This window comes from Pipistrellus hanaki, assembly GCF_964339955.1.
Source record: "Pipistrellus hanaki genome assembly, contig: scaffold_62, whole genome shotgun sequence".
Classification (NCBI taxonomy): domain Eukaryota; kingdom Metazoa; phylum Chordata; class Mammalia; order Chiroptera; family Vespertilionidae; genus Pipistrellus; species Pipistrellus hanaki.
The window spans coordinates 7,913-33,582 of record NW_028182273.1 but is presented as its reverse complement, the minus strand read 5'-3'; the positions used below and the strand labels follow the sequence as shown (position 1 = coordinate 33,582).

The 25,670-nt window shown below is 63.6% G+C and overlaps 1 protein-coding gene across 3 annotated transcripts; it reads left to right on the top strand.

The window, feature by feature from the left end:
* The first annotated feature begins 736 nt into the window (after window positions 1-736).
* On the top strand, window positions 737-24,632 carry CAMSAP1 (calmodulin regulated spectrin associated protein 1). 3 transcript variants are annotated; one of them, XM_084907355.1, is made up of 18 exons: window positions 737-1,044; window positions 7,164-7,426; window positions 8,686-8,847; window positions 10,025-10,105; window positions 10,896-10,928; window positions 13,227-13,368; window positions 15,065-15,204; window positions 15,282-15,378; window positions 16,118-16,295; window positions 16,681-16,772; window positions 17,154-17,238; window positions 17,683-20,005; window positions 20,386-20,522; window positions 20,635-20,843; window positions 20,984-21,086; window positions 21,952-22,067; window positions 22,398-22,516; window positions 23,107-24,632. In XM_084907355.1, the coding sequence occupies exons 1-18, from the start codon at window positions 885-887 to the stop codon at window positions 23,407-23,409; spliced, it is 4,743 nt and encodes a 1,580-aa protein (XP_084763481.1). In that variant the 5' UTR covers window positions 737-884; the 3' UTR covers window positions 23,410-24,632. The 3 variants fall into 3 exon arrangements, with proteins under 3 accessions (XP_084763481.1, XP_084763482.1, XP_084763483.1); XM_084907356.1 differs by lacking the exon at window positions 10,896-10,928; XM_084907357.1 differs by lacking the exons at window positions 737-1,044; window positions 7,164-7,426 and adding an exon at window positions 7,539-7,599.
* The last annotated feature ends 1,038 nt before the right edge of the window (window positions 24,633-25,670 follow it).

The window sequence follows — 25,670 nt, the reverse complement described above, 5'->3', positions numbered from 1 at the left end:
TCCCAAGGCTCCCAGCGCGACTTGACAGCGGAGGGAGGGCATCCCCGGGGCAGCTCCCAGGGCGGTCCCGGCTCCTAGCCCCGCCGCCGCGGGAGGGCCGCCCGCAGGCTGTCAGCACAGCTGTCTGGGAGGAGGAACCCCGGGAGGGAGGGGGTCGCCGCCCGCGGCGCTGGGGCTGGGCCCGCGCGGTGTCCCAGGGACGCAGGAGCCGTCGAGAGGGGCTCGGCTCCGTCGGGTTGGGCCGGAGCCTCTCGTCCGGACGACCCAACGCCGAGGAGGAGGAGGCGGCGGCTCGGCTCAGACAAAGGGCTGCTGCGGGACCCTGCGGGCCCGGCCGCCCGCGCCGCGCGACCCCGCGCCCGGCACCCGCGGGAATGGGCGGGACCTCGGGCAGCGCCCACTGCGCCTGCGGAAAGGGGCGGGGCGAGCGCGGGCCGGGGGCGGGGCCTCGGGCAGCTCTCACTGCGCCTGCGGAAAGGGGCGGGGCGAGCGCAGGTTGAGGGCGGGGCGACTGCCCGCGCCCCCTGCGCCTGCGCAACGCCCGGGCGGTACGCGCGCTCCCGCCGGTTGGCCGCCTCCTCAGCGGTCCCCGCCGCCGCCGCCGCCGCCGCCGCCCCCCGAGCCCGCGCACGCGCCCCCGCCCGGCTCGCGCCCCGCGCCCGCCGCCCCCCGGCCCTCGCGCCCCGGCTGGGCCGCAGCATGCAGCAGCAGCAGCAGCCCCGGCGGCGGCGGCGGCGGCTCTGAGCGAGGCGGCGCGCCGGGCGGGGGCGGGGCGGCCTGCGGGCCCCGCGCGGGGCGGCCGTGCCCGAGTGTCCAGCGCGGCCCCACGCGGCCCGCGGCGCCTTTGTTGCCGGGCGCCCGCCGCGGCGCCTGCCAGCGCGCAGATGGTGGACGCGGGCGGCCGCCCGGGCGGGGACGGCTGGCGGAGGATGGAGGCCGCGCCCGACGGCGCCGCGGACGTCGTGCCGCTGGACCGCTACGACCCGGCGCGCGCCAAGATCGCCGCCAACCTGCAGTGGCTGTGCGCCAAGGCCTACGGCCGAGGTGGGCGCGGGGCGGGCGGGGGCGCGGCGGGCCTCCCTCTCCGGAGCCGCGGTTAGGGCGCGGGGTCCCCCTCACCCCCCCCGCAGACCTGACCGCCCGCCGAGGGAGCGGGGCGGTGGCCGGTCGTGCGGAACCGGGCCCTCCCGGGTCAGCCCCCCGGAAGGCCCGGGACCCGGCGTCGGGTCCGCGTCCTCAGGCCTCGGGAGCCCGCGGTTGACCGCCCCGGCCTGGCCCGCGGACCAGGTGGTCCCCGGGCCCAGGTTTCCCCATTCATCTCCGGTGCTTTGTGTCCGCACGGAATCGCGCTCCGGCCTTTTAATTGGAAGCTTTTCCTAAAACGCCTTTGTCCTGGGAGCTGGGGCGGCCTGAGTGGTGCTAGCACCCCTCCCGCCGAGAGGACTCGCTGGCAGCGTGTCCCGGGTTGGAGTGGAGGCGGGGGCTGTCCCCTCCTCCCCCTCGGTCAGGGTTTCGGTCCCTAAGCTCCGCGAACCGCATTCAGGATCCGGGTAAGCCGCGGGGCAGCGCTACCACACCTGTGATTAGCGAAAAGGTGGAATCCGTCAGGGGTAGGTCTGAGGCTTAAGGCCTGCCCGGTGTCCTGGGCATGGCCGGGGGCACCCAGCCCCGACCTTGACCTCAGCAGCGACCTGCCCTCACACCACTCACGCCGGGTGCTGGCCGTTCTCTGCCTTTCCTGATAATTAATTCATCAGGAACCCGTGTCCTGCGCCTTCCCTGGTGAGTTTTCCTCCTCCTCGCGCTGCCGGGCGCTGCTGGGCAGGGCTTCTCGCGAGGCCACCGGCCTTCTCAGGCTCCATCCTGTGCCCTGCTGCCGGCGCCTGTGCCGGGTCCCCTCTTGGGCGAAGCTTTTGCACCCGGAGCCTTAGGCTTGGGGCATGATGCGTGGACCCAGATACCCTGTCGAGGCCCCCGGCGGTCTCCCCAGCTCCCCTCCAGCTGTAGCCAATGCCTGTGTCCGCCCTGGGCTGGCACACCGCGGCCTGTCAGCTGTCTGGGAGTCACCCGGCCTCTCCCCATGGCCTCTCCCCACAGTCGTGTTGGGTTCGTCCGGTTTTATTTCCCCCGCACCGATGGCTCTGGAGTACCTGTTGACTCACTGGGAAGTAATGCAAAGCTGGTGTTAAAATAGGCTCTGCAGTGCGGACTCCACAGGCGGTATTTATAGAAGGCCGGCCGAGGGCGCTGAGGGGGCCTGGGATGGAGGCTGAATACGGGGCCCCGTCACCCTGGTCTCAGGAGGTCTAGCCTCCAATCCCGTCTGCTTTTCCGTCTGTACCTACGTGGGGAAAGGGAGCAGGTGTCCATTTTTTCTCATCGAAAATCTCCCTTTAAATTTACAAATTTGGGAGATCCCCATTCAGATGACCAGGGGCCGCTCACCTCGGCCTAGCTGACGTGGTTCCGCCTGAGTCTCTGGCGTGGGGGCCACGCCCAGCGGGAGGTTTGCCCTCCCTGGTGGGCCCAGTCCTTGAGGGGTGGGGGGCCTTTGGCAGCCAGTAGAGCATCCCCACCCTCTTCTGACCCAGGGCCGCCCCTGCTTCCTTTCCCGGATGCCTCCATGGCCTCTGCAGCTTGGTTTTCGGTGAGTCAGCGTGGTTCCGAGAGTGGCTTACACCTGTGCCTTGTTGTATGCCGGCTGGTGAATTAGCTCATTGGCAGAACAGTCTTTCTGGTTGTGCAGGAATGGGAGGCCGGCCGCGCAGGGCAGGTGCTCCGAGGTGGCCTCTCCTCTCCTGCCTTTCCGGACCTCACAGTCCCTGGGCCGCTGTCCCCATTGGCAGCCCAGCTCACCCTCAGCCAGGCCTGAGGCCGGTGGTTAGACGTTCCCTCCCACCTTCTTCCTCGCAGCACCGCTGCCGGGAACTGGGGGCCGTCTTGAGCTGACCTTAGAATCTGTTCCTCCTTTGGGGGTAACTCCCGAGTCATTGGCAGTGATTTAGTTATTGTCTTATAAGTAGTACACTGGACACGTTGAACCTTACTCATTTGGAAGTATCTGTAAGGAAGCAGACCTGCTTGTTAGCGGGAGTGTTTTAGTCTCTCTGGGTGAAAGTCATACAAGTTGGTAAGTTTGAAGGGGTGACTCTGAGTACTGTCCGTTTGAGAATGGCGTGTGGACCAGGCTTTTGTGTTCCTGTTGTTTTTTTCTTTTCCTCCACGACCTTAGGAAACTTATTTGGTTTGGGGTTTTGAGCAATAGTGTTTGTTATGTCTCAAGGACAATGTTGAAAAGTAACCCAGGGAAAACGCTAGAAGGCACTCAGCTGTTGCCAGCACGTTGCTATGTGCCCATGGCGGTTCTCCCTGAGGAGTCCTGGGGACCAGTGGCCGCTCCCCAGGCTGAGCCACCTGGACAGGGCAGGGCCCCCACATTCCACCTCCTGTACCGGCAGCAAACAGATGGCGAGGCCCTGGGCTGTCCGAGCCGGCTGCTCGGGAGGGTCAGACTGGTCCTCACTCTCGTTAGAGTTGTTCACTGAGGCACTGCTGTGGGGGCAGCCCGTGCGGACGCCAGGCCTCTGTCCGCTGACCCGTGTCCGTGACCCGTGCTGCTGCTCTCGCGGGGCCACAGGGCAGCGGAGTCTGTGTGTAAACCCTTCCCTGTCGTCCAGCAGGCCTCCACTCTGCTGGGTGGTGGCGTTTGGTCTAAGTGAGTCCCAGGCGGAAGCTTGTGCGGCCAGACGAAATGAGTGCAGCCGCTGCTTGGCCCTGGCTGGGAGCCCCACTGCGGGCAGGGGCCTCCCTGGCAGCATCTTCTCCCTTTTCACTCACCGCTCTCCCTCAGGCCACTGGTTTGTGGGTTTAGATCAGTGTTTCCCAAACTTCTCTCATGATGAGAATCACCTGGTGGAGTTGTTAAAACAAAGATTCCTGAATCCCAACTAAGAAGTGCTAAACTAGAATTTTTGAGAACATATAGGTAAAATTGCATACCTAACTTAGTGCTCTGTATATAACATCTGTCTTAGAGCACTAATTAAGTATACAATTTTACCTATATGTTCCCAAAAATCCTAGTTTAGCACTTCTTAGTTGGGATTCAGGAATCTGTGTTTTAACAACTCCACCAGGTGATTCTCATCATGAGAGAAGTTTGGGAAACACTGGTTTAGATGGTGGTTTTAAGTAGCCTTGTTCTCAGCAAGGGATTTGGGTGCTTCTGGTGGGAGGTCACAGGGCACCCGAGTGTGTGTGGCGGTGGCATTAGGTCCTGTGGGGGTCGGGTGGCTGGCTGGTCTCCTCCAATGGCCTTGCTTCTGCTTGGCCCGCTGGGACCACCGGGGTCCTGGGGTCACGACTGCCCTCCGGCCTTGTCCGCAGGACAGTCAGCGCTCGCCTGCTGGCCAGATGTGCAGGGACTAGAGACACCTTGGGCCGGGACTCGGTCCCGACCCAGTGGGTGTCTGTAAAGATGGACCTGTTTGCCCACCTTCGCTTTCCTGTTCTGAGGCCACAGGTTCAGTACTGACCCAAGAACATCATAGTAGGTCACCTCTATGTTCAGACGGTCCCAGCCCTTCACGTTCAGACGGTCCCAGCCCTTCACGTGTGAATGCCGGTCCCAGCCCTTCATGTGTGAGTGCTGGTCCCAGCCCTTCACCTGTGAGTGACGTCCGGCTCCAGGAGGTCGGTTGTGTGCGTTCTCCCAGAAGCCCTGTGTTAAAACGTTTCTGCTCACATTTCCCTTCCTGAGAGCTCAGAGGCTCCTGCTGTTGGTTTTTCCCGGTCCTGTCACGTGATATCACGTGTTCTTTTTGGTTCCTAGTTGAGCTGTTGAAAACCTCAGATTGCTGTCATTTTTCATGGATCTGAAGGTGGCCAAGTGGGAGCCAGTTTCCCACCCAGCCATTCAGCCAGCCATCGCAGAGGTGTCAGGAGCATCCTGGGAACACAAGGGGAGGAGTAATGATGCCGCCTCCTATGAACTGTGGACCAGAATGAAATAGCTCAAGGACTAAACATCGCTGCCTGGCATTTCGCACACGAGCTTCAGGGCAATGAGTGGGTCGCAGTGCCTAGGCTCCAGGGCTGTGGTCACTGTGGGAGGGGCATGTGTGGCAGCGTTGGGGGTGATAGGCCTTGAGAGATGGTAAGGTTTGAGGTCCCCCCACCCCACCAGAGAAGAGAGGGTGTCAGGCCAGTTCTGTGCACAAGTGTTCTGGGCTTTGTGATAGGGTTAGTGGACTGAAATGGTAGCGATTCCTCTGGGGATAGTCTTGGCCAGATTGTGTGTGGTGGTGTCCAGGCTGGTGAGTGTGTGCCGGGAAGGTTTCCTGGGGGCGGGGGCGGCGAGCGGGACAGGAGTCTCCTGGCAGGTCGGATGGGGGACCGTGTCAGTGGAATGTCTGGGGCTGATGCGTGTCTGTTATGAATGGTCTTTGTGTAGACGTGGGTCTTGGAAAGGAGGTGGAATGCCCAGTGGCTGTGTCACCCTTTCATTCCACCAGCGAAGCGGGGGCGCTGGCCTGCTCCCTCGCCCCCTCACCACACGGGCCACCCTCAGCCTGTGTTTCAGCCGCTCCGGTGGCCGTGGTGTTTCCCTGGGGACTGATCACGGTGAGCACTTTTTTAGATGCTTGTTGGATATTTGAATCTTTTTCCCGTGAAATGTCTTTTCAGACCGTCGGCCAATCTAGACAGTTCTGTTAAACTTCCGAGATAACGTACGTTAACATTCACCCGGGGAGTCCCGGGCACCAGCCTGCGGTTTCCCGGCCGTAACTTCTCACAAAACCATGGCGGGCATTGACCTGTCGTCTGGCAGACAGTCTTCCAGCCCTGGAGGGCCTCTGCTGGTGCCGCACCTGCTCCCTCCCCCCTCTCCTCCTCCCACCCTGCTCTTCCCTCCCCCCTCCATCCGCCTGGTGTCTCCTGCTCTCCCTTCCCCAGGTCCTGAGGCGGGAGTGAGGATGCCTGGAGCCTCGCTCCTCTCAGCATGGGGTGCTCCTCTCAGCATGGGGTGCTCCTCTCAGCATGGGGTGCTCCTCTCAGCATGGGGTGCCCTCCGTGTCCCGTGGTGCTGCCTGAGCTGCGTTTCCCACGTGCTGTCTCTTCGTTCCGTTTTGTTTGTTTCCCTTTATTTGCTTTGATGCTTCCTCGCTGACCCGTGAGTTATTTAGAAGTGTGAGTGCCAAGTGGGAGATTTGCCTGCTTTGTGTTTCGCTGTTCCTTTCTGTCCGATTCCATGGTGGTGAGAGGACAGACTGGGCCTGCCTCACGGCCCAGGCGAGCTGTGCTTGGGCGCCGGTTCCCTGGGCAGTTGGAGGCCGTGTCCTGGCGTTGGCGGAGTGCTCTGTGCGTGCCAGGCAGGCCTGCGGCTGGTGGTGGGGATCAGCTCTCTCCTTGCCGCAGGCCTGTCTGCTGACGGGTGTTGAAGTCCCGTCTGCTTCCCTCTTAGCTCTGTCCGTTGTCCTCCTGTCCCGAGGTTTTGTAGTCTTCCTGGGCGTGAGCCTTCACCACCCAGAAAGGCCCAGCTGTCCTCAGGTGGCTGGTGCGTTAGTGGGAGGTGGGTAATGCTGTGGGTTCACAGTGGTTTCTGCCTCGCATGACCTTGGACACTGCGTGCTTTCTCTGTGCCTCAGTTTCCCTGTTTGTAACGCGGAGACAGAAGTCTTGATTTAGTAGAATTGTGACGCTTAAATAACAGGCTCACGTGGAGCTTAAGGCCACTAGGTCCGAGATGGAGGTGGGCGGGGCCCCTGTGCTGCTTTGTTGCCATAGCAGCAGGCCCAGTGCCGTCTCCCATCAGAGGGACACGTATATGGCTGCTCCCAGGGCTGCTGCTGGGTGCCCCCACAACCGTCCCGCCCGCCACCCTGCCGTGGCCCACCCAGAGCAGAACTGGTCTGGCTTTCCTGGCGCCCACTCTCCCCTGGGGGACCCTCGCCTGCTCGCTGCTCCTGAGGCCGTGGCCGTGAGGTCACTTAAGTGGGGTGCTGCCCACGCCCCTGGGGTGCGAGGGGCTAGTTTGCAGCAGAGAAGATGGGCATGAGGACCCCCTGGTGTCCTTTATGCCGTTATCTAGTTGTCAGTGGCCCTCTGTCCTCCGGGGCGTGTTGAATGTGCGCGTCACGCTCTGTCATCTTCCCCCGGCTCAGATAACATCCCCGAGGACCTCAGGGACCCCTTCTACATCGACCAGTACGAGCAGGAGCACATCAAGCCGCCCGTCATCAAGCTCCTGCTGGCGGGCGAGCTGTACTGCCGCATATGCAGCCTCATCCTGAAGGGCGACCAGGCGGCCGCCCTGCAGGGGCACCAGTCTGTCATCCAGGCCCTGTCCCGCAAGGGCATCTACGTGATGGAGAGCGACGACACGCCCGTGACGGACCCCGACCTCAGCCACGCACCCATAAAGATGGTGAGTGCCTGGCACGCCCGCACCCCCCCCCCCCCAGGGTGCGTGACGGACCCCGACCTCAGCCACGCACCCATAAAGATGGTGAGTGCCTGGCACGCCCGCACCCCCCCCACCCCCCACCCCCCCCAGGGTGCGTGACGGACCCCGACCTCAGCCACGCACCCATAAAGATGGTGAGTGCCTGGCACGCCTGCACCCCACCCCACCAGGACGCGTGTGCATGATGGGCGAGTGACGTCACAGCTTCCAGTGCCATGGGCATTGCGGGTGCCCAGCCTGTCACGTTGTCAGCTGTCCCTCTGCTGCTGCGCTGCACGGACGAGGCATGCTGAAACCTCAGGTGTACCATGGTGCACGTGTGTGTGTGGCAGCTGGCCTGGTTCTGTGTGTGTGGCAGGCGCCTATGTCACGTGTGGCTGAGTGGTCTGGACCTGGACCAGCAGCTCCTCTTGGCTGACTCGGGGTGAGCGCTGAATGCCGCCCTCAGACGGGTAGGCATGTGGAGGTGAGCATGCCCTCAGAGGTGTGGGTGTGTGGAGGTGAGCACGCTCTCGGAGGTGTGGGCGTGTGGAGATGAGCACGCCCTCGGACGTGTAGGCGGGTGGAGGTGTGCTCTGCAGCATTGGGTGTGGGCGTGTGGAGGTGAGCACGCCCTCGGAGGTGTGGGCGTGTGGAGGTGCGCTTTGCAGCGTTGGGGGCTGTCTGTGTTGTGCTCATGCTGTCGGGTTGTTTCATGTTTACGTTGAGTATTTGGTGCCAAAATAAAGTAGTGGGTGCCTTTGTCTTTTCAGCAGCCCCTCCTGTCTTTCTCTGAAAGACCGTCCTGGGGCTTTCGGGGGGGGGGGGGGGGGGGGGCTGGGCCACGCCCTTTGAGGGCGTGCTCCCTGGTTGCCTCTGGGTGTTCACTGCATTCCGTTCCGTGGTCTCACTCTCGGTCTGGGTGGCTGGAGTGTGTGGTCAGGCGCACCCTCCGGTGTGGGAAGAAACGGCTGGAGGCCCCGCGGGGTCTCAGTGCGGGCGCTGCTGATGGTGCCCGAGGCCGTCGGTGTCGCCCTCCGTTCCTTTACCGAGGACCCCAGCCCCCAGGGTGTCGGAGTGAGGCCGGAGGACGAGCCCTCCCCGCAGGGCACCAGGCTGCCGACCCTGAGGCGGGGCAGCGTGCAGATGAGGCCCCGCTGTCTCCTCGCGGGGAGAAAAGAGAAAGGGGGGGGGGTGCCTGGTGGGCGAGGCAGGTGGCCACTCTGACTGCCTGCTTGCAGAGCGCCCACATGGCGATGGTGGACGCCCTCATGATGGCCTACACCGTGGAGATGATCAGCATCGAGAAGGTGGTGGCCAGCGTCAAGCGCTTCTCCACGTTCAGCGCCTCGAAGGAGCTCCCGTACGACCTGGAGGACGCCATGGTGTTCTGGGTCAACAAGGTGAGTGCGCCTGGCGGCCGTCCTCGGGGGCGATGCCGAGTCCCCGCCCGCAGGGCCCGGCTGCGTGTGTGCGGCTGCGTGTGTGCGCCAGCACTGCCTGTGGTGTCGGGCAGGTGACAGGTGTCCCGAGGAGCGGGGCCGGCCTGGGGCTGGGGTAGGAAATGCAGGCCTGGTGGGTCCACATTGCTGCTGCTCCTCCTCCTGCTGTGTCCCCTGTGCGCTCAAGGAGGCGCTCCGTCTGACCCGGTGTTTGGAGAGAAAAGTGTCTGCTTGCATGCGTTTTTTCCTTTTCTATTATATTTAGAAGCTTGCAATGTAATCTTTTATGCAACGTGTATAAAGAATGGTTATTTTTGTCCCGGCCGGTTTGGCTCAGTGGCTAGAGCGTTGGCCTGTGGACTGAAGGGTCCCGGGTCCGATTCTGGTCAAGGGCACAGGCCTGGGTTGTGGACTCAACCTCCAGGGGGGTGGGGAGCGTGCAGGAGGTACCTGATTGATGATTCTCTCTCATCGCTGCTGTTTCTATCTCTCTCCTGCTCCCTTCTGCTCTGAAATCAATAAAAATATTTTTAAATGGTTATTCTTAGTAGCAGATGTCCGATGTGACAGAGGGTCCATGTGACCACAGGGTTCCCTTACCAAAGCCTTTTGGTTTATTAAGTCTTATTGAACACAAACGGTGTTCAGTTGGTGACACTCTGCTGCTAAAGACACAGAAGATGGAACAGCTCCTGTGCAGTGTGAGCCAGACATCCTTGCACCATGTGGTTCCCGGTCGGGCTGGATCCCCGGTGGGGGGCGTGCAGGAGGCGGCCGATCCATGGCTCTCCCCTTGATGTTCCTCTCCCTCTCCCTCCTTACTGTTTACCACAACATGGATGGGCCTGTAGGATAGTGTGCTCAGTGAAATAAGTCAGAGAAAGACCAGCGCCCTGTGGCTCACTGATACTGGGATTGGGGGAGTGAATAAACAAACAGAAATGGACCCAGGGGCACAGAGGCCAAGCTTGGTTGCCGGAGGGGAGAGGGTCAGGGGACGGGTGAAATAAAAACTGTGTGTTGGGCTTGTCATTCTTTTTGGGTAAATTGCTTGCTTGTTACCTTTGGCCACTTTTCTTTGGGGAGGTTATTTCCAATTGGATCAGTCACCTTTTAAGTGCATTTCCTTCTCCTTTAGGTAAATCTGAAAATGAGAGAGATAACGGAGAAGGAAGTGAAGCTGAAGCAGCAGTTCCTGGAGAGTCCTGCTCATCAGAAGGTAAAGGCAGGGCACCTCCTCGGTGCAGAGGGCCACCTGTGCACACTGGCCTCGCCTCCCTCACAGCGGGGGGGTCTCCTGCATCGCAGGCTGGCTCTGTGGCTCCCCGGGGCAGTGGGCACCGCCTGCACCCTCTCTCTGACAGGTGTCCAGTATGTAACCGGGGGTGAAGGGGTGTTGGGAGGTACGGGGCTCAGGAGTCGGCTTCTACGGGTCAGCAAGTGAGGCACATGTTGCCGTCTGCCAGGGCCACCTCCCAGACCTCAGCACTGCCCGCGAGGCCAGGGGCTGGCGTGGTGCCCGAAAGCCCTCGTGGGGCTGTGGCAGGGCCTGTGGCGCCTGATTGATGTGGCGCAGGTGGCACTAGTGCGTCCCTGTCACTCCCGCCCTTTCTTCCCCGACGTGGTTTTTCTGGCCAAGCACGTGCAGGTCTGGAACCACGTTCCCTGAATGCATGCACGGCGTGGCCCAGCCGTGGCTGCCCGTGTCCCCTGGCTGTGGGGATGCGTGGGCACCGCATGCGAGACTGCGATTGTTCCTCCCGCTCTCCAACGAGGCAGACGCCTCGTGCGCCCCCCTCGGTGCCTGGTCGTCCACGTGGTGCCAGCCGCACCAAGTTCCCGGAGTGCCCACTGCTCCCAGAGCTCGTGTGGAGGTGCTGCGCCTTCCCCTTGGGGTCCCGGTCCCTCGTGTCCACACTGCACCCACGTGTGTACACCGTCTGTCCGTCCGCACGTGGGCCTGTCCCGCTGACCCACCTCTCCTGCCTTCTCCCCTGCCTCCCGAGCAGTCTCCCTCCAAGTGGTACTGGAAGCTGGTGCCCGTAAGTGGACTCCGTGCCCGCTGCCATCAGACCATCCTGTGCCGCCACCTGCTTCATTCCCCGCCGCTCGCCCGCCTGTGTGTCTGGTGTCCTGGGGTGGTTGCACTGTGCCGTGTGGTGCGGCCTGTGTGGCTGACAGGCGTGGCTTCCTGCGGTGGGCACGAGCTCTGGCGCGTTCACAGGCAGCGTGCGCTCAGCGTGCCAGACGGCTCTGACGCACCGAGGTGAACGTGCCTGTAAAGCAGGGTTTTCGGAGAAGGACTGGCCACTCCAGGCGACCCTTTGTTGTTGACCCTCACCCAAGCACATTTTTCCGTTGTTTGTTTGTTTGGTGTTTGGTTTTGGGGTTGGTTTGTTTTTAGAGAGTGGAAGGGAGGGAGTAGGAGAAGAAAGAGAGAAATATTGGTGTGAGAGAGACATCAATTGGTTGCCTCCTGCAGGCATCCTGACGGGGCTGAGGATCCAACCTGCAACCTGGCTACATGCCCTTGATCAGGACTCACACCTGGGCCCCTTCAGTCCGCAGGCCGGTCGCCAACCATAGAGCCGCACTGGCCAGGGCCCACGCTCTTCGTTTTGACCTTTCTGATGTGACTGGCCCTCGTGGTGACCTGTGTGTCTTAGTGCCCACAGCACGGCTTTCTGGGAGAGGTGACCACCGCTGCCGCCTGCGCGGTGGGGAGGCCACCCTCCTTGCTGGCAGGGGTCCTGGTCCCCGCAGTGAGAAGGGCATTTCCCGTGAGAGGAAGTGAAGGGGCGGCTTGGCCCAGCCCTGGCTGCTCCGTGGTGCCACCCTGCAGGCACGCAGGGGGCACGCGAGGGAAGGTCCTGGCACACAGAGCCCTTTGCAGGCGGGCAGCTTAGCCTCCAAACTCTGCCCCCGGGCCGTGCCCTGGGCCAGACTGGCAGGTGGGTCCCCTGAGCAGTGGACCGGCTGCATTGTGGCTGATGATCTTGCTCTGATAATAACGGGGAAGAAGCATTTTATGGATATTTCCATGTCTTGTAATTTCTGAATGTTACAAGTGACGAGGTTCAGGAAGGACTGCGGGAAGCCGGCTGTCCTACGGGAAGGTGGGTCAGAGCGAGCTGACCGGGGAGGCCCGCAGCTGCCTCAGTTCCGTGTCGGCTTGACCCTCGCTGTCGGACCACAGTGCCCAGCCAGGGGGCGGCGAGGATTGTGGGCAGGTCTGGCAGGTTCTGAGGCTTCAGCTCATCATCCCAGAGCCCAGAGGGTTCACACTGACCGGCCGGTGGTCAGTTACACGGTTTCCCTGGTTCTGAGGTCACTCCATCCATCTTCAGCCGAGCAATCATGTGCTTCCCTGCATGCCATGGTCATCTCCGTGTGTGCTGTGTCCATGTGGGAGCTGGCCGGGTGCATGCCATGTCTGCATGCTGGGGCGGGACCACTGCCAGCTCTGCCTCGGGTGAGAAACAAGTGAACGTCTGCGAGGAGCAGCCCTGGTGACACAGGGCGCCCGCTCCTGGTCTCCGAGGGCGCTGCTGCCGTGGCTCTGCCCTGTGCTGCCTGGGAGGCCCTTCGCTTCTCCGTGGCGAGGCCGTTCCTCTGGGCTGGCTCTGTAACCAAGCCCCGCGCCAGGGCAGCTGCGGCTCCCTCCTGCGCCCGCCCGGCCCCCATAGCTCCCCCACGTAATGTGGTTTGTGAACGTTAATGCAGAACACCGGGGGAACAGGACTGCGCCCCCTCCCAGGCGGCCTGGCCTGCGCTCCTCACCTGCTCGTGGGGATGGGGCTTGGGGCAGCCCGACCGGGCACACGCCTCCCCGAAGGGGGTCAGAGACCCTGAGAAGCACGGGTTCCCAGTGGGTCCCGCCCACGAGCTCCGTTTCCTGCTCCCGCACCACTGACTTCGTGGGCGAAATGGTCTGACCTGCTCTCGGGCATTTCCCAACCGCAGGCTGAGCCATTTGTATTCTCTTATGCACGCGAGTGCTGCCAGCACCGAGCAGGACTGCTCGGCCTAGTGGCAGGACGTTGGTTCACACTTGTTTCTCTCCGCGCAGCAGCGGCTCTGGGAGGGGAACCGGTCCCGCCCTCCGGGCCTTAGAGAGACGCCGCTCCTCAGCGGCTGAGGGCTGTCGGCCGGGGTGCCGCCAGCCAGTTCCCAGATCCGGACATGGGGGTTCTGGGCAAAGGATGTGATGCCGACATTGAGCTTTCCCCTACGACTGCCGTGCCCAGACTGTCCAGCGCCCTGCGCTCGCTCGGTCTGCTGGGGCGTGGGGCGTGGGGCGGGGCACCTCATGTGTAGAGTCTGCCTTTTGTCGACCGCAGGTGCGCTACCGCCGAGAGCACCTGTCGGCGAGGCAGCCGCCCTACTTCCCGCTGCTGGAGGACCTGATGCGAGACGGCAGCGACGGGGCCGCGCTGCTGGCCGTGGTCCACTACTACTGCCCCGAGCACATGAAGCTGGACGGTGAGTGCGGCGCGCCCGGGTGGCGATGGGGCCAAGTGTGCGGTGTTGGTGGCACCGGTGCAGGCGCTGGGTGGGTTTCCTCTCCGAGGCCTTATTCTTGCTCCGTAATTAGTGCTCATTGGGGGAGAGCTGTGAGGCCACCAGCACCCTGTTTCTCAAGTGTCGTCCATGGCGTGCTGCCAGCATCCCCGCGAGGTGCGCCGCCTCAGGGACGCGATGGCCGCAGGGTCACGTCCCTCGCCCCCGGGCTCTGTTGCTCAGGTCGCCCCAGATTTTGAAGAACAGGAGGGTGGGCCCAGCTGGTGTAGCTTTACCCAGCTAAGCCTGTGTGATTGGCTCAGGAGAAGGCCCACATCTCACAGGCGAGGGGACGGCCCGTGCAGAATGTGGGAGTGCAGTGAGGCCTCCCCAGCAGCTGGAGCCCCCGCTGTGCAGGAAAGACCTGCCCTGAAGAGCCAAACTTGAGAACTTTGGAAAAAAAACATAGGAAAACTGTTTTTTAACGTCGGGGTGGATTATTTACTTAAATTACAAAGCACAAATAATGGAAAAGATTCTTGTATTTAAATTAAACTATATTAAAATTCAGTGGCACAGAACATTATAAACAAACTTGTGATAAAGAAGTTGTTAAAGGATGGTCACACAGCCCTTTTATAACCATCTTTATAACCATCTACATTAGGGGTGTTGAACTCAATCAGAGAAGGGGCCAAAATCTAAAATCCAGCCTAAATCGCGGGCCGAATGGTTTACTGAACAGTCATAAACTGACAATGTCATCAACTGACAGCGGAGTGCAGTGATGACAGCGCGGTGCGGGCCACATTGCAAGGCCTGGCCGGCTGGATTTGGCCCGCGGGCCTTGTGTTTGACACATGTGATCTACATGTATAAAAGGTCATCCAGGTCACTGTGACGCGCACTGCAGCCGCTGACTGGCCAAATAGGAGGTGGGGCCAGCTGGCCAACCTGCCTCAGCCCCTCCCCCCCCGGCTGCCCAGCCCCGATCTGGGGCAGGACTGGCTGACCAACCTCTTGCATCCCCTCCCCAATTGGCCCCTATTGGGATAGGCTGGCTGGACCCTCCTGTGCATGAATTTGTGCACTGGGGCTCTAGTCCTATATAATACTAAACAATAAAAGGGTAATATGCGGATCAACCAAATGGCAGAACAACCGAACAACCAATCAAAGCACAATATGCTAATGATATGCTAAGGCTGCTCAACCACTCACTATAACATGCACTGACCACCAGGGGGCAGATGCTTCAACCAGTAGGTTAGCTTGCTGCTGGGGTCCAGCCAATCTGGACTGAGTGAAATGGGCTGGAAACGCCCTGGAACCCTCCTGCCCCCATTGGAACCTTCCCGGCCCCATTGTGCACCAGTGGGGTCCATCCTGGCCTGCACCCTCTTGCAATGTGGGACCCCGTGGGAGATGTCAGCTGGTTTCAGCCTGATCCCGTAGGCCACTCTTCCTTGGGAGGGCGCCAAACGCAGGGCTCATTGCTGGTGAGCGCTGCTACGGCCATGCGAGCCTCTCCCAATAGGGACTGATTGGGGCAGTTAGGTTCCGACCCTGAGGTCCTCGGGTCTCTGTGCCGAGTGGTTGCTTTCCAGTCAGTCCCTGTGGCCTGAACTCTCGGCATCGGGCCCTCAACACCCTCGACCTGCGTTTCTGTCTCTGGCAGACGTGTGCTTGAAGGAGGTCACGTCGATGGCTGACAGTCTGTACAACATCCGGCTGCTGCGGGAGTTCTCGAACGAGTACCTCAACAGGTGCTTCTACCTCACCTTGGAAGACATGCTGTACGCTCCCCCGGTGCTGAAGGTAACCGTGACCGCGCGCACACGCTCCCGCCGCCCCGCCGCCCAGCTGCTCACGCGCCTGCTCTGCTTTTCTCGCAGCCGAACCTGATGGTCTTCATCGCCGAGCTCTTCTGGTGGTTCGAGAACGTCCGGCCGGACTTCGTGCAGCCTCGGGATGTGCAGGAGCTGAAGGACGGTGAGAGTCCGTCCTCCGAGGCTCGGTCGCTCCCTGCTTTTCTGTGCAGCGATGGTGCGGGTGGGAGCGGCTGCCGTGGGGGTAGAGCCCAGCCTGTCTGAGGGGCCCCGGGACCTGCTGAGCGTCTGGAGGCGGGGCAGCTGGGCTGAGCCTGCTGGCTGCTCCTGCCCACAGGGTCTCCTTTGCCCCCAACAAGGCAGGATGCACCCCTGACCAGAGTAAGCGCTGCCCCTGGAGACTCGCTTCTGGGAGGGGAGGGGCAGGTGTGTTCCTTCCCGTGGTTCCCCTCGGAGAGGCTAGCCCGGGGGAAAGTGGGTCAGGCAGCCCCAATAAAATGAGGCCTTCATTTCACTGAGAGCAGATAAAAACTAAGAAAAAGAATCACTGTCCACACGGCAGAGACTGCAGCCGACAGCAGGTCACCGGCCCTGGCTCACAGGAAGCTCACTGCGGCGTGAGCAAAGGCACCGTGACCGCGGACTCCACGTGCCCCTTGCTCACGGAAGGCGCTCACCCCTGTCCCCGCACGCCCGCCGGCCGCGCCAGGCCCGAGGGGCCCGCGTCCCTCCTCCCTGTCCCCGCTCAGGCTCAGCACTGAGTCACAGCCAGTGTCTGAGAAGCTTGGTTTCAGGAAAAGCGGTGTTATTTCTGGTGCTCATGCAGGGCAGGGTTTTAGGAGCTTCTTGGGGACGTGAGGAGCTGACTCACGGATGTTCCTGTAACGTTTCTATTTCTGCAGCGAAAGCAGTGCCACACCAAAAGAGCAGCCGGCCGCCCGTCCCCATCTCCAACGCCACCAAGCGCAGCTTCCTGGGCAGCCCCGCGGCAGCGAGCCCGGCCGAGCCGCCGTCCCCGGCTCAGCCGCCGGCCGAGGGCTGCCCCAGGCAGCACCTGCACCCCGAGGAGCCGGACCCCCTGTGAGTGTGTGGCTTTCGGAGCTGAGTCCCTGAGCTCTGCCGCTTTTCTGTGGCTCTTCTTGGGTCTTCCTCCCGCCCAGCCTCTGGCCGGCCCCTCCCCGGCCAGGAGGGGGCAGGATGCACTCCCGAGAGCTGCTGTGAAAATTGGGAACTCAGGTTTTTATCATAGACAGTGACCAGAAGCCAGCTGCCCCTGGCTGCAGCTTTCAGTTACTTATTCCAGGTGTGCCGTCCTCGGTCCTCTTCTGGTGTCTTTCTTTTTAATAATTATTCTCAAGAACCAGTGAAATCCCTACGCGTGGTGTGTTTGTGATGTTTCTGTGGTTTCCTTTGTATTTGCTTTTGGCCATGAAGGTTGCTAACCCACCGGTTTCTCTCCTGATAGGGGGAGAGGGGCCTCTGCCTTCAGCCCATCGCACCCCTTACTGCCCCTGCGGCAGCGGCAGCAGCGGGCGGCGCCCGGGGAGGACCCGCCAGGTAAGAGTGGCTTTGCCTCCTCCTCACACAGCTTCTGGAGCAGCAGGTCTGGGGCGGAGCAGGCGGGTGTTAGTGAGGACTGAAGGGAGAGCTGGGACGGAGCATGTGCCGCAGAGTCTGCTGTCCTCCATGGGAACGCCGTTCACCCTGTGAGGTGCACAGGTCGCTGTGTGTGCCTGAGCGAGACGAGTGCTCTTGGCGACTCAGAGGTCGGGCCATTTTGTTTCGCCGACACTGGGAAGTTACCTGTGTGCCGGTCTGCTCTCGGGGGCAGCTTGGGTGCGTGGTGGTGCGTTTCCGTGGGAAACGGTTACTGTGCTGAGTTTCAAAGGACACAGCCTTGGCTTCCTGCTGAGCACGCCCCTGCCTCTTCGCCTGCAGACGAGCGACACCGGTCCAGCTCCCTGCCCCGCGCGGACGGCCAGCCCCGGGGAGCAGCGGTCGCGTGGCCAGAAACAAAGCACAGGTGAGCCGCGTGGGAGGCTCCTAGGCCCCAGCCCGCGAGCACGGGAGCACGGGGGCGTTCACGGGCAGCGGCGAGGGCAACTGGCGGGCGGTGAGTCAGCAGGTGTGAGGCCCCCAGGCGAGCCAGGACCTGCCGACGTGAGGCCGCTGCTCTCCACACTGACTCCTGGGTTTTAGGAAATGGAGTCCTTTTGCATGTAATAGGCCTTTTTTATTACAACTCTTAATCACTTAGAAGTGTTTTAGCTTTAATTGTAGCATGATAAGCATTGATTAGTAAGGATAAATGTAACAAGTGGAAGCTCAGTCGTTTTTAAGGGTGTAAAGGGGTCCTGGGAGCGGAGTGTTTGAGAGTCGCTCCCTGAGCCAGCTCCACAGTCGAGGTTCCCAGCCGAGCTGCTGGCTCCCTGGGAGTCCCTCCGGCTGACCGGCTCCTCCCCCACAGGCCTGCCTCTCAGCCGGCACCGTTCGCGCTGCACCACACGGCCAGCTGCGACGCGGACCCCGGCTCTGGCGACAGCGTCAGCTTGGCCCGCTCCATCAGCAAGGACAGCCTGGCATCCAACATCTTCCCCCAGACCCCGCAGAACCAGCCCCAGCCCCCCGCCCCGAGGGCCAGCGCGAAGAGCCTCCTGAACAACGTGGACATCGAGGACGAGGACGAGGAGCTCGTGGCCATCGTTAGGACCGACGGGGCTCCCCACGGCAGTGACCTGGGCCCCCCGACAGGTGCCAGGCCTCCCCAGAGACCGGCGGGCCCCGTGGAGAGCAAGCCCGACAGCTTCTTCCTGGAGCCGCTGATGCCGGCCGTGCTGCGGCCCGCCAAGGAGAAGCAGGCGGTCAGCAAGGAGGACGAGTGCGGGGAAGGGCGGCTGAGGAGCTGCACGGCCAGGAGGCCCGGCGAGGGCCCGGCTCTGGGGCGCAGGAGGGCGCCCGGCAGCTATGGCACTCGTGACTTGAACAGGACCTTCACCCCGATTTCCTCCGCGGAGCTGTGTGCCGAGGCGGGGCCACCGGCCGGGGACGCCCGCGGGGAGCCTCCGGCCAGCAGCAGTTTCGATCCTTCCTCCCAGCGACAGTCCCCCGACGGCTTCTTCCTGCACGTGGCCAGAGCCGACGCGGCCCCGGAGGGCAGGCTGCACAGTGGCCGGGCGAGAAGCCCACTCGCCCCCGACCCGGAGCCGTGGACCGTCCTGAGGCAGGACTCGGACTCGGACGTCGCCGAGCTGGAGGAGGCCGAGCACGACTTCCTCGGGGCGGACCTGCCCGCGCTGCTGGGGCGGTGCGCGGGCGAGGAGGAATCGGCCAAGCTGCAGGAGGACATGCAGGTGAAGGAGCACGAGGACAAGGACGGCGCCAGCGGCCGCTCCAGCCCCTGCCTGAGCACCATCTCGCAGCTCAGCGGCGCCTCCGTGGCCAGCGGGAGCGCGCGGATGACCAGCTTCGCCGAGAGGAAGCTGCAGCGGCTCAGCAGCTGTGAGACCAAGTCCAGTACGAGCAGCTCCCAGAAGACCACGCCGGACGCCTCGGAGAGCGGCCCGGCCCCGCTGACCACGTGGAAGCAGAAGCGGGAGCAGAGCCCCGGCCGGCAGGGCAGGGACCACGCCAGCCTCCTGGCCTCGGAGCTGGTGCAGCTGCACATGCAGCTGGAGGAGAAGCGGAGGGCCATCGAGGCCCAGAAGAAGAAGATGGAGGCACTGTCCGCCCGGCAGCGCCTGAAGCTGGGCAAGGCCGCCTTCCTGCACGTGGTCAAGAAGGGCAAGGCCGAGGCCGGCCCCCAGCCCCTGAAGCCGGAGCCCAGCGGGGAGGACCTCAGCGCTGCTCTGTCCAAGACGGAGGACCTCCTGGCCAGGGAGCAGGGCCGGGCAGACGCGGGCGAGGGCCAGGACGTGGACCGAGAGGGCCTGGCGCTCCTGCAGCAGCGCCGGCAGGACCCGGCGGCGCTGCCCGAGCTGGAGAAGAGCAAGGCGCTGTCCGCGGCCCTCCTGGAGGTGGCCGGGGACGGGCTGGACGCGGGCGAGGGGGACCTCTCCATCGAGAAGCTCAACGAGACCATCAGCACGCTGCAGCAGGCCATCCTGCGCATCTCCCAGCAGCAGGAGCAGCTGCTCATGAAGGCCCCCGCGCCCCCCGCCCCCGGGACCCGGAACGGCGCCGCGGACCCCAAGGTCAAGGCCTCCATCCACTTTGTGGAGCCCCTGTCTCCAACGGGGGTGTCGGGGCACCGCCGGCCCCCCCGCCTGGGGCAGGGGCGGAATTCCCGGGCGGGGCGGCCCGCCGAGCTGAAGGTCCCCAAAGACCGGCAGCCGGGCTCCCGGAGCAAGACCCCGACGCCCAGCGTGGAGGCCCTGCCGCACCTGCGGGCCTTCCCGCCGCGGACGCCCCCCGACCCGGGCTGGGACGGGCCGGCGGACCCCGGGAGCGGCCCCCCCGAGAAGGGCTTCTCGGACACCTACCGGCTCCACGACGCCAGCAACCAGCGGGCACTCCCCGTGCCCGCACCCCAGGACGCCAACATCCTGTCGGAGCAGATGAGCCTCAAGGAGGCGCTGGGCCTGGGCCTGAAGGACGTGGGGCTCGGGGACCCCGCCGTCGCGGGAAAGGAGGGCGTCCCCGCCGATGGCCCCCCGCGGAGCAAGGCCAGCCTCATCGAGGTGGACCTGTCGGACCTGAAGGCCCCCGACGAGGACGGCCCGGCCGGCCCCGAGAGCTCGGTGGACCTCAGCGCGGACGGCGACCAGAAGTCGGGTGTCGGCTTCTTCTTCAAGGTGAGCTGCGCTGCCCCTGAGCGGTGAGGGCACCAGGACCTTCGCTCAGGGCCGGGCCGCGGGCGCAGACGGGGGGGTGGGGGGTGAGCTCCTGTGGTGGACACGGGGGCCGGACGGGGGAATCGACAGCTTCATGAGCCGCCTTTTCCATCCGTTTGTGGTTTGGCCTAAAGCTGGGCTGTTCGTCAGGTAGAAGGAGGAAGAGCAAGTCTGGGCTGTGTTGAGTCTCAGACTGTTGGGTGGGGTTGGGTGCCCCAGGGTGGGGACAGGCACTCTGGGAATGGGGGGTGGTGTCCCTGGGTCAGCTATGGGTGCCCAGGGGCAAGGATGGGCGCTCTGGGGGTGGGGGTGGGTGCACCACTGCACCCTATGTCCTGCAGGACGAACAGAAGGCGGAGGACGAGCTCGCCAAGAAGCGGGCGGCCTTCCTCCTGAAGCAGCAGCGCAAGGCCGAGGAGGCCCGCATGCGGAAGCAGCAGCTGGAGGCGGAAGTTGAGCTCAAGAGGGACGAGGCCAGGTAGCCTGGCTGTGGGCGGGGGCGGCCGGGGTGGGCAGGGCAGGGCCCTCGGTCCCGGGCCCCGCTGCGGGAGGCCGTCCCTCTGACCGGGGCTGTCGGGGTGCTCTGTCAGGCGCAAAGCCGAGGAAGATCGGATACGGAAGGAGGAGGAGAAGGCGCGGCGTGAGCTCATCAAGCAGGAGTACCTGCGGCGGAAGCAGCAGCAGATCCTGGAGGAGCAGGGGCTGGGCAACCCCAAGTCCAAGCCCAGGAAGCCCCGGCCAAAGTCCGTCCACCGGGAGGAGCCGCGCGGCGACTCGGGAACCAAGTGCTCCTCCACCCGTAAGCAGCGGTGGGCACCACCAGCCCTCCGGACGCTGCGCTGGGGGGACGTGCCGGCGGCCCCGGGGCCGGAGGGGGGGTTCAGACCTGGGGGTCGAACCCAGAGCCCGCATCTCACGAGAGCGTTTCTGTCTCGGCAGCGGAGAACCTGAGCCGGGCCCAGTCGGGCTCCAGCCTGTCCTTGGCCTCCGCGGCCACGACCGAGCCCGAGAGCGTCCACTCGGGGGGCACCCCCGCCCCACGGTAAGGACAAAGGTGCTCTGCCGCCACCCATGCCCCCACGTGAGCCAGGACCGCCAGCCCACAGCCTCGGTCCAGTGTCGGCATCGGACAGCGGTCCCCGCAGCCCCGTGTGGTGCCGGTGTCTGCCACAGCCCCCCAGCCCCCCCCCCCCCCCCCCCCAGCCCCGGACACGACTGCGGCCGGTGCTTGCTGAGGGCCCCTCAGCGTGGGTTCCGTGTGTGGGTTCAGGTCGGGTGCGAACAGCGTGGGGAGGGTGTGTCCTCAGAGCCAGGACGCTTCGACGAAGGTTGTTTAAGGCAGCTGTTCCCCAACCTCAAGTCCCCGTGATGGACGAGTGAGCAGGAGGGGGTGCTGGGGCCTGCTCATCACAGGTCCCCCCATCCCGCCCTGCACTGCCCTGCGGCCAGCCCTGTCCCGCCTCTGCCATGTGTGTGGCCTCGTCGCCTGAGCTTCACGGAGGATTCCTCTCGGACTGGGTTCTGGTTGGGTTTTCGTTCCCGGGATGGGTTGCCTGAGCTGGATCTCAGCTCCAGCCACCTGTTCCCTCTGCTCGGCGCGGAGACCCCGGCTGTGGTCGATGCAGGCCGGTCGGTGAGGCCCCGTGCCTGCCCTCCTTCCAGGGTCTTGGCCTTGGTGTGGCGGCTGCAGGAGGGCCGGTCTGTGAGGCGGCTCCCTGCAGCCGTCCGCTCTGTCTAGTGTGGGAGGGCTGGGTGTCTGCGTCTCTGCAGGGTTATAACTGTGTGGCCGTGGTGTCCCCGCCCACTGCCAATGGCCCTTCTCGCCCAAGTGCAGCGGGTCCCGCCCTGTCTTACCACCTGGGGGTGGGAGGGCGCACGTGCCCACCGTCCCCTCTCCCTTTCCTCAGGGTCGAGTCCCTGGAAGCCTTGCCCATCCTGAGCCGCAACCCCAGCAGGAGCACCGACCGGGACTGGGAGACCGCGTCCGCCGCGTCCTCCCTCGCCTCCGTGGCCGAGTACACAGGTGACGCCCGCCCCTGGGCCAGGCGCATCCCCACCGAGAACCGCTGCTGTCACCCAGCGGCCTGGTGGCGGTGACACCGTCAGCCTGGCAGCCAGCCCGGCGTGCCCTGAGCACTTGGGCACCTTGGGCTTCGGAAGTTAGTTCCGGCTTCGTCTCGTTCTCACACCCGAGAGACTGGCCTTAGGAAGGGGACAGGCGGTCTTTTCCTTTGTTTACTTAAAAACTCTAACACGGATTCTTTCGAACAAACCAAGTGGGTCTTCCGCTTCCAAAGTGTTCGAGCCTTGCTGCGCCCGCCCAGCACGCTCACGCACGGCTCCCTGTCCCCAGGGCCCAAGCTCTTCAAGGAGCCCAGCAGCAAGTCCAACAAGCCCATCATCCACAACGCCGTGTCCCACTGCTGCCTGGCGGGGAAGGTGAACGAGCCGCACAAGAACTCCATCCTGGAGGTGAGCCTCCGCCGTCCGGCTTCCACCGGAGGCGGCGTCGGCGGGAGTGCTGGTCACACATGCCCCCTGCCGTGTGGTGTGCGTGCGGAGCAGGGGCCGGGCCGCGGGAAGCAGAGCTGGACGGAGAAGTGGGAGGGGCTGCCCTGGGCAGGCGGGGTGCCAGGCCGCGGTGGGAACGGGTGGTGGTGTTGGGAGTGGAGAGCAGAGGAGACGGCACGGCAGAGGGCGGGACGGCTCCTGAGCCCGGCCCACGTGCCGGGCGGGGGCGGGGCTGCAGGGGCGGGAGGCTGGGGCAGGGGGGCCGGCGGTGGCGGGCTGGCAGTGGCTCCGTTTGGAGCCAGGAGGATGGAGGTTCATGGGGTGCAGGTCGTTCGTGGGGTGCTGGTGGCTGTTACCGCCCAGGGCCACGCCGCTCCCCCCTCGCAGGAGCGCTGTCCCAACGGCCCTTCAGCGAGGGGCCGCCCTCAGCGAGGAGGAAGGCCTGGCGGCAGTTGGACAAGAGGCTGTGGTGGCGTCACGAGCTTCTGGCCAGGCTCTCGTGGCCACTCTCAGTGGGCCCCTCTGAGGCTCTCCCCGCCCCCCCGACGCAGGAGCTGGAGAAGTGCGAGGCCAACCACTACATCATCCTGTTCCGCGACGCCGGCTGCCAGTTCCGGGCCCTGTACTGCTACTACCCCGACTCCGAGGAGATCTGCAAGCTCACGGGCACCGGGCCCCGCAGCATCTCCAAGAAGATGATCGACAAGCTCTATAAGTACAGCTCGGACCGCAAGCAGTTCAACCTGATCCCCGCCAAGACCATGTCGGTCAGCGTGGACGCGCTCACCATCCACAACCACCTGTGGCAGCCCAAGCGGCCGGCCGCGCCCAAGAAGACCCAGGCGCGCAAGTGAGGCCGACCAGCCCGCGGTGCCCACGCGAGCGGTGCCCACGCCGCCCTCCTCTCGTCTGCGGTACGGAGTGCGGAGTCGCAGACCTGCCGGAGACAGACAGAGGCAGGGTCCCTCCCCGCCCGGAGCCGGGAGGAGCGGGGAGGTGCTGGCCGGGTCCGAGCCAGGCTGCGGCGTGCTGTCCCCGAGGCTGCCGGCGGCTGTGCGTGCGGCAGGTTCCTGTTACTTGAAGTCCGTCAGCGTAAACCACAGCGATTTCCTTGTCTCTGACCGCCCCCCCCCCCCCCCGCCTCCCTGCCCACGGCCCAGCCCCTGCGGGCGGCGGCCCTGGGGGGCGGGGGGCACGGTTCTCCCTCGGGCGCTCGGCCGTCTTCTGGGAAGGAGCTGGTCGGGGGTCTTGTTCACTTGGAAACTGATATTTATTGATGTGTCAACTGCCAACGTGTACGTCCCGTCCTAAGGTTTCTGAAAGGATGCTTGTTCTTGCTGCTCAGAAGTTTACGAGCCGCTGGGCGTGGGCGGTTCTCCGACGCGGCCACGCGGGGCTGCGGGGCGAGGAGCGAGGGGCGCGGGCCTGGCCGTGGGCAAGGGGCAGGCGCAGGCCGCTCCTGCATGGGCAGGACGGTGGCCTGGCCGCGGGAATAAAGCAGGTTTGGAAAGCACCTTGCCACTCAGCATGCTCCTGTGACGTGAGCCTGGAGCGTGCATCCTCACCCACGCTGGCCGCGCGGTCTGGCCGCCGGCTCAGAGCACGGTCCTGGGCCCTGTCCTCCGAGCTCTGAGTGCGGGGAGGCTCCAGGCCTGAGCGCAGACGCTCCCCGCCCCGCGTGACCCCGCTGCTCTGCGCGAAGCCCGGCCGTGCGTGTTGGTTTGCACATGTTTTCTGGGAGTGTTACTTGAATCGTCTCCGGCTACAGAACACAGCGGAGGTCGGCAGAGGCGACGTCAGATGTGACTGTCCCATAGTTGTAGGTGGAGACGGGGCAGGGCAACGGTACGAACCCTAAAGCGACGTAGGGACCCTGTCCCCCCTTTCCCCCAGTCTCCCAGCTCCCAGGGGCCGCTCGGCACGTGTGTGTGGCCCCACTGAGCGCGGTGGGAGGCCCCGTGAACGCTGGTACACGCTCCGCACAGCGTGCGTCCCTCACTGTCTGTTTGATATTCTATGATATTTATTTTACAAGAGCACTAAACTGTAATAAAGTGAACAACTTGCTTTTTATGAAGCACGTGTGTGCGGTGGTCGTGGCTCATGTTCCTGCCCAGTTCCCAGCACCTGTTCCTGGCAGCCTTCCCCCCTCTGTCCTGACTCCCCTGCCACATTCCTCCACTCCCTTCTGGATCCTGGGCAGCCCCGAATCAGGGACCACAGGCCGAAAGTAGAGGCAGGCATCTCCTCTGGACCTTCAGCTCCGTAATGATCTTGACGTTTTCCTACCTTCTCCCATGCCTCTATTTACTTCTCCTTCCTCAGAAAACCATGGGCAGGTTTTACTCTCAAAATCCAACAAATCGAAAAGCTGTTCATACCTCTCAGCACAGCCCTGAGCACGGACACGCGTACGTTCTCCCTGCGATCCTGAGTTTCCGTGTTAGACCTTGCTAGTACTGAACTGCGCTCCTCACTTCCTTGTTGCTTTCTGTGCGTGCTTCCCTGGAGCATCCTTTCACCCAACAACCGCCATTCCCCGAGCTCAGACCCGTGCTGGGCACCACGTGTGCCACGCCAGCACAGCCAAGGGTTCCGCAAGCCTGAGGGAGGGCGGCGAAGGATGTAGAAAAGACAGAGCCCTAGCTGGTGTTGCTCAGTGGATAGGGCCCAGGCCTGCAGACTCAAGGGTCCCAGGTTCAGTTCCGGTCGAGGGCCTATACCTTGGGTGCAGACACATCCCCAGTAGTAGTTGTAAAGTAGGCAGCTGATTGCTGTTTCTCTCCCTTTCCTTTCCTCTCTAAAAAACCAATAAAATATAATTTTTAAAAAGAGATAAAAATAAAATAATCTGAGACTTGTCCGAGGCTTAACCCTATAGCCACTCCCCGCAGGGGCTGACGCCTTTCCCAGGGACCTGCTCCACCCCGGGAGCCGGCCTCTTCCAGCCACGTGGGCGCGGCAGCTCCTGTCTGCCCTCTGCCCGTCCATCCTGGCCTGGCCTGGGGTTCTCTGCGGGACGCCCCCTCTGGGCCTTTCTCGATGTGGTTCGTCCCCCTGCGAAGCTGTGCAAGCCGCCCCCCAGGTCGGCCTCTGCAGGCCCCAGGGGCTGGGT

Bases quoted from the DNA above. Each gene is read 5' to 3' on its own strand.
- CAMSAP1 (XM_084907355.1), top strand. From the start codon at position 885: ATGGTGGACGCGGGCGGCCGCCCGGGCGGGGACGGCTGGCGGAGGATG. The intron at 8,848-10,024 runs GTGAGTGCGCCT...CTTCTCCTTTAG, and splicing joins TGGTGTTCTGGGTCAACAAG to GTAAATCTGAAAATGAGAGA. The intron at 20,523-20,634 runs GTAGCCTGGCTG...GTGCTCTGTCAG, and splicing joins CTCAAGAGGGACGAGGCCAG to GCGCAAAGCCGAGGAAGATC.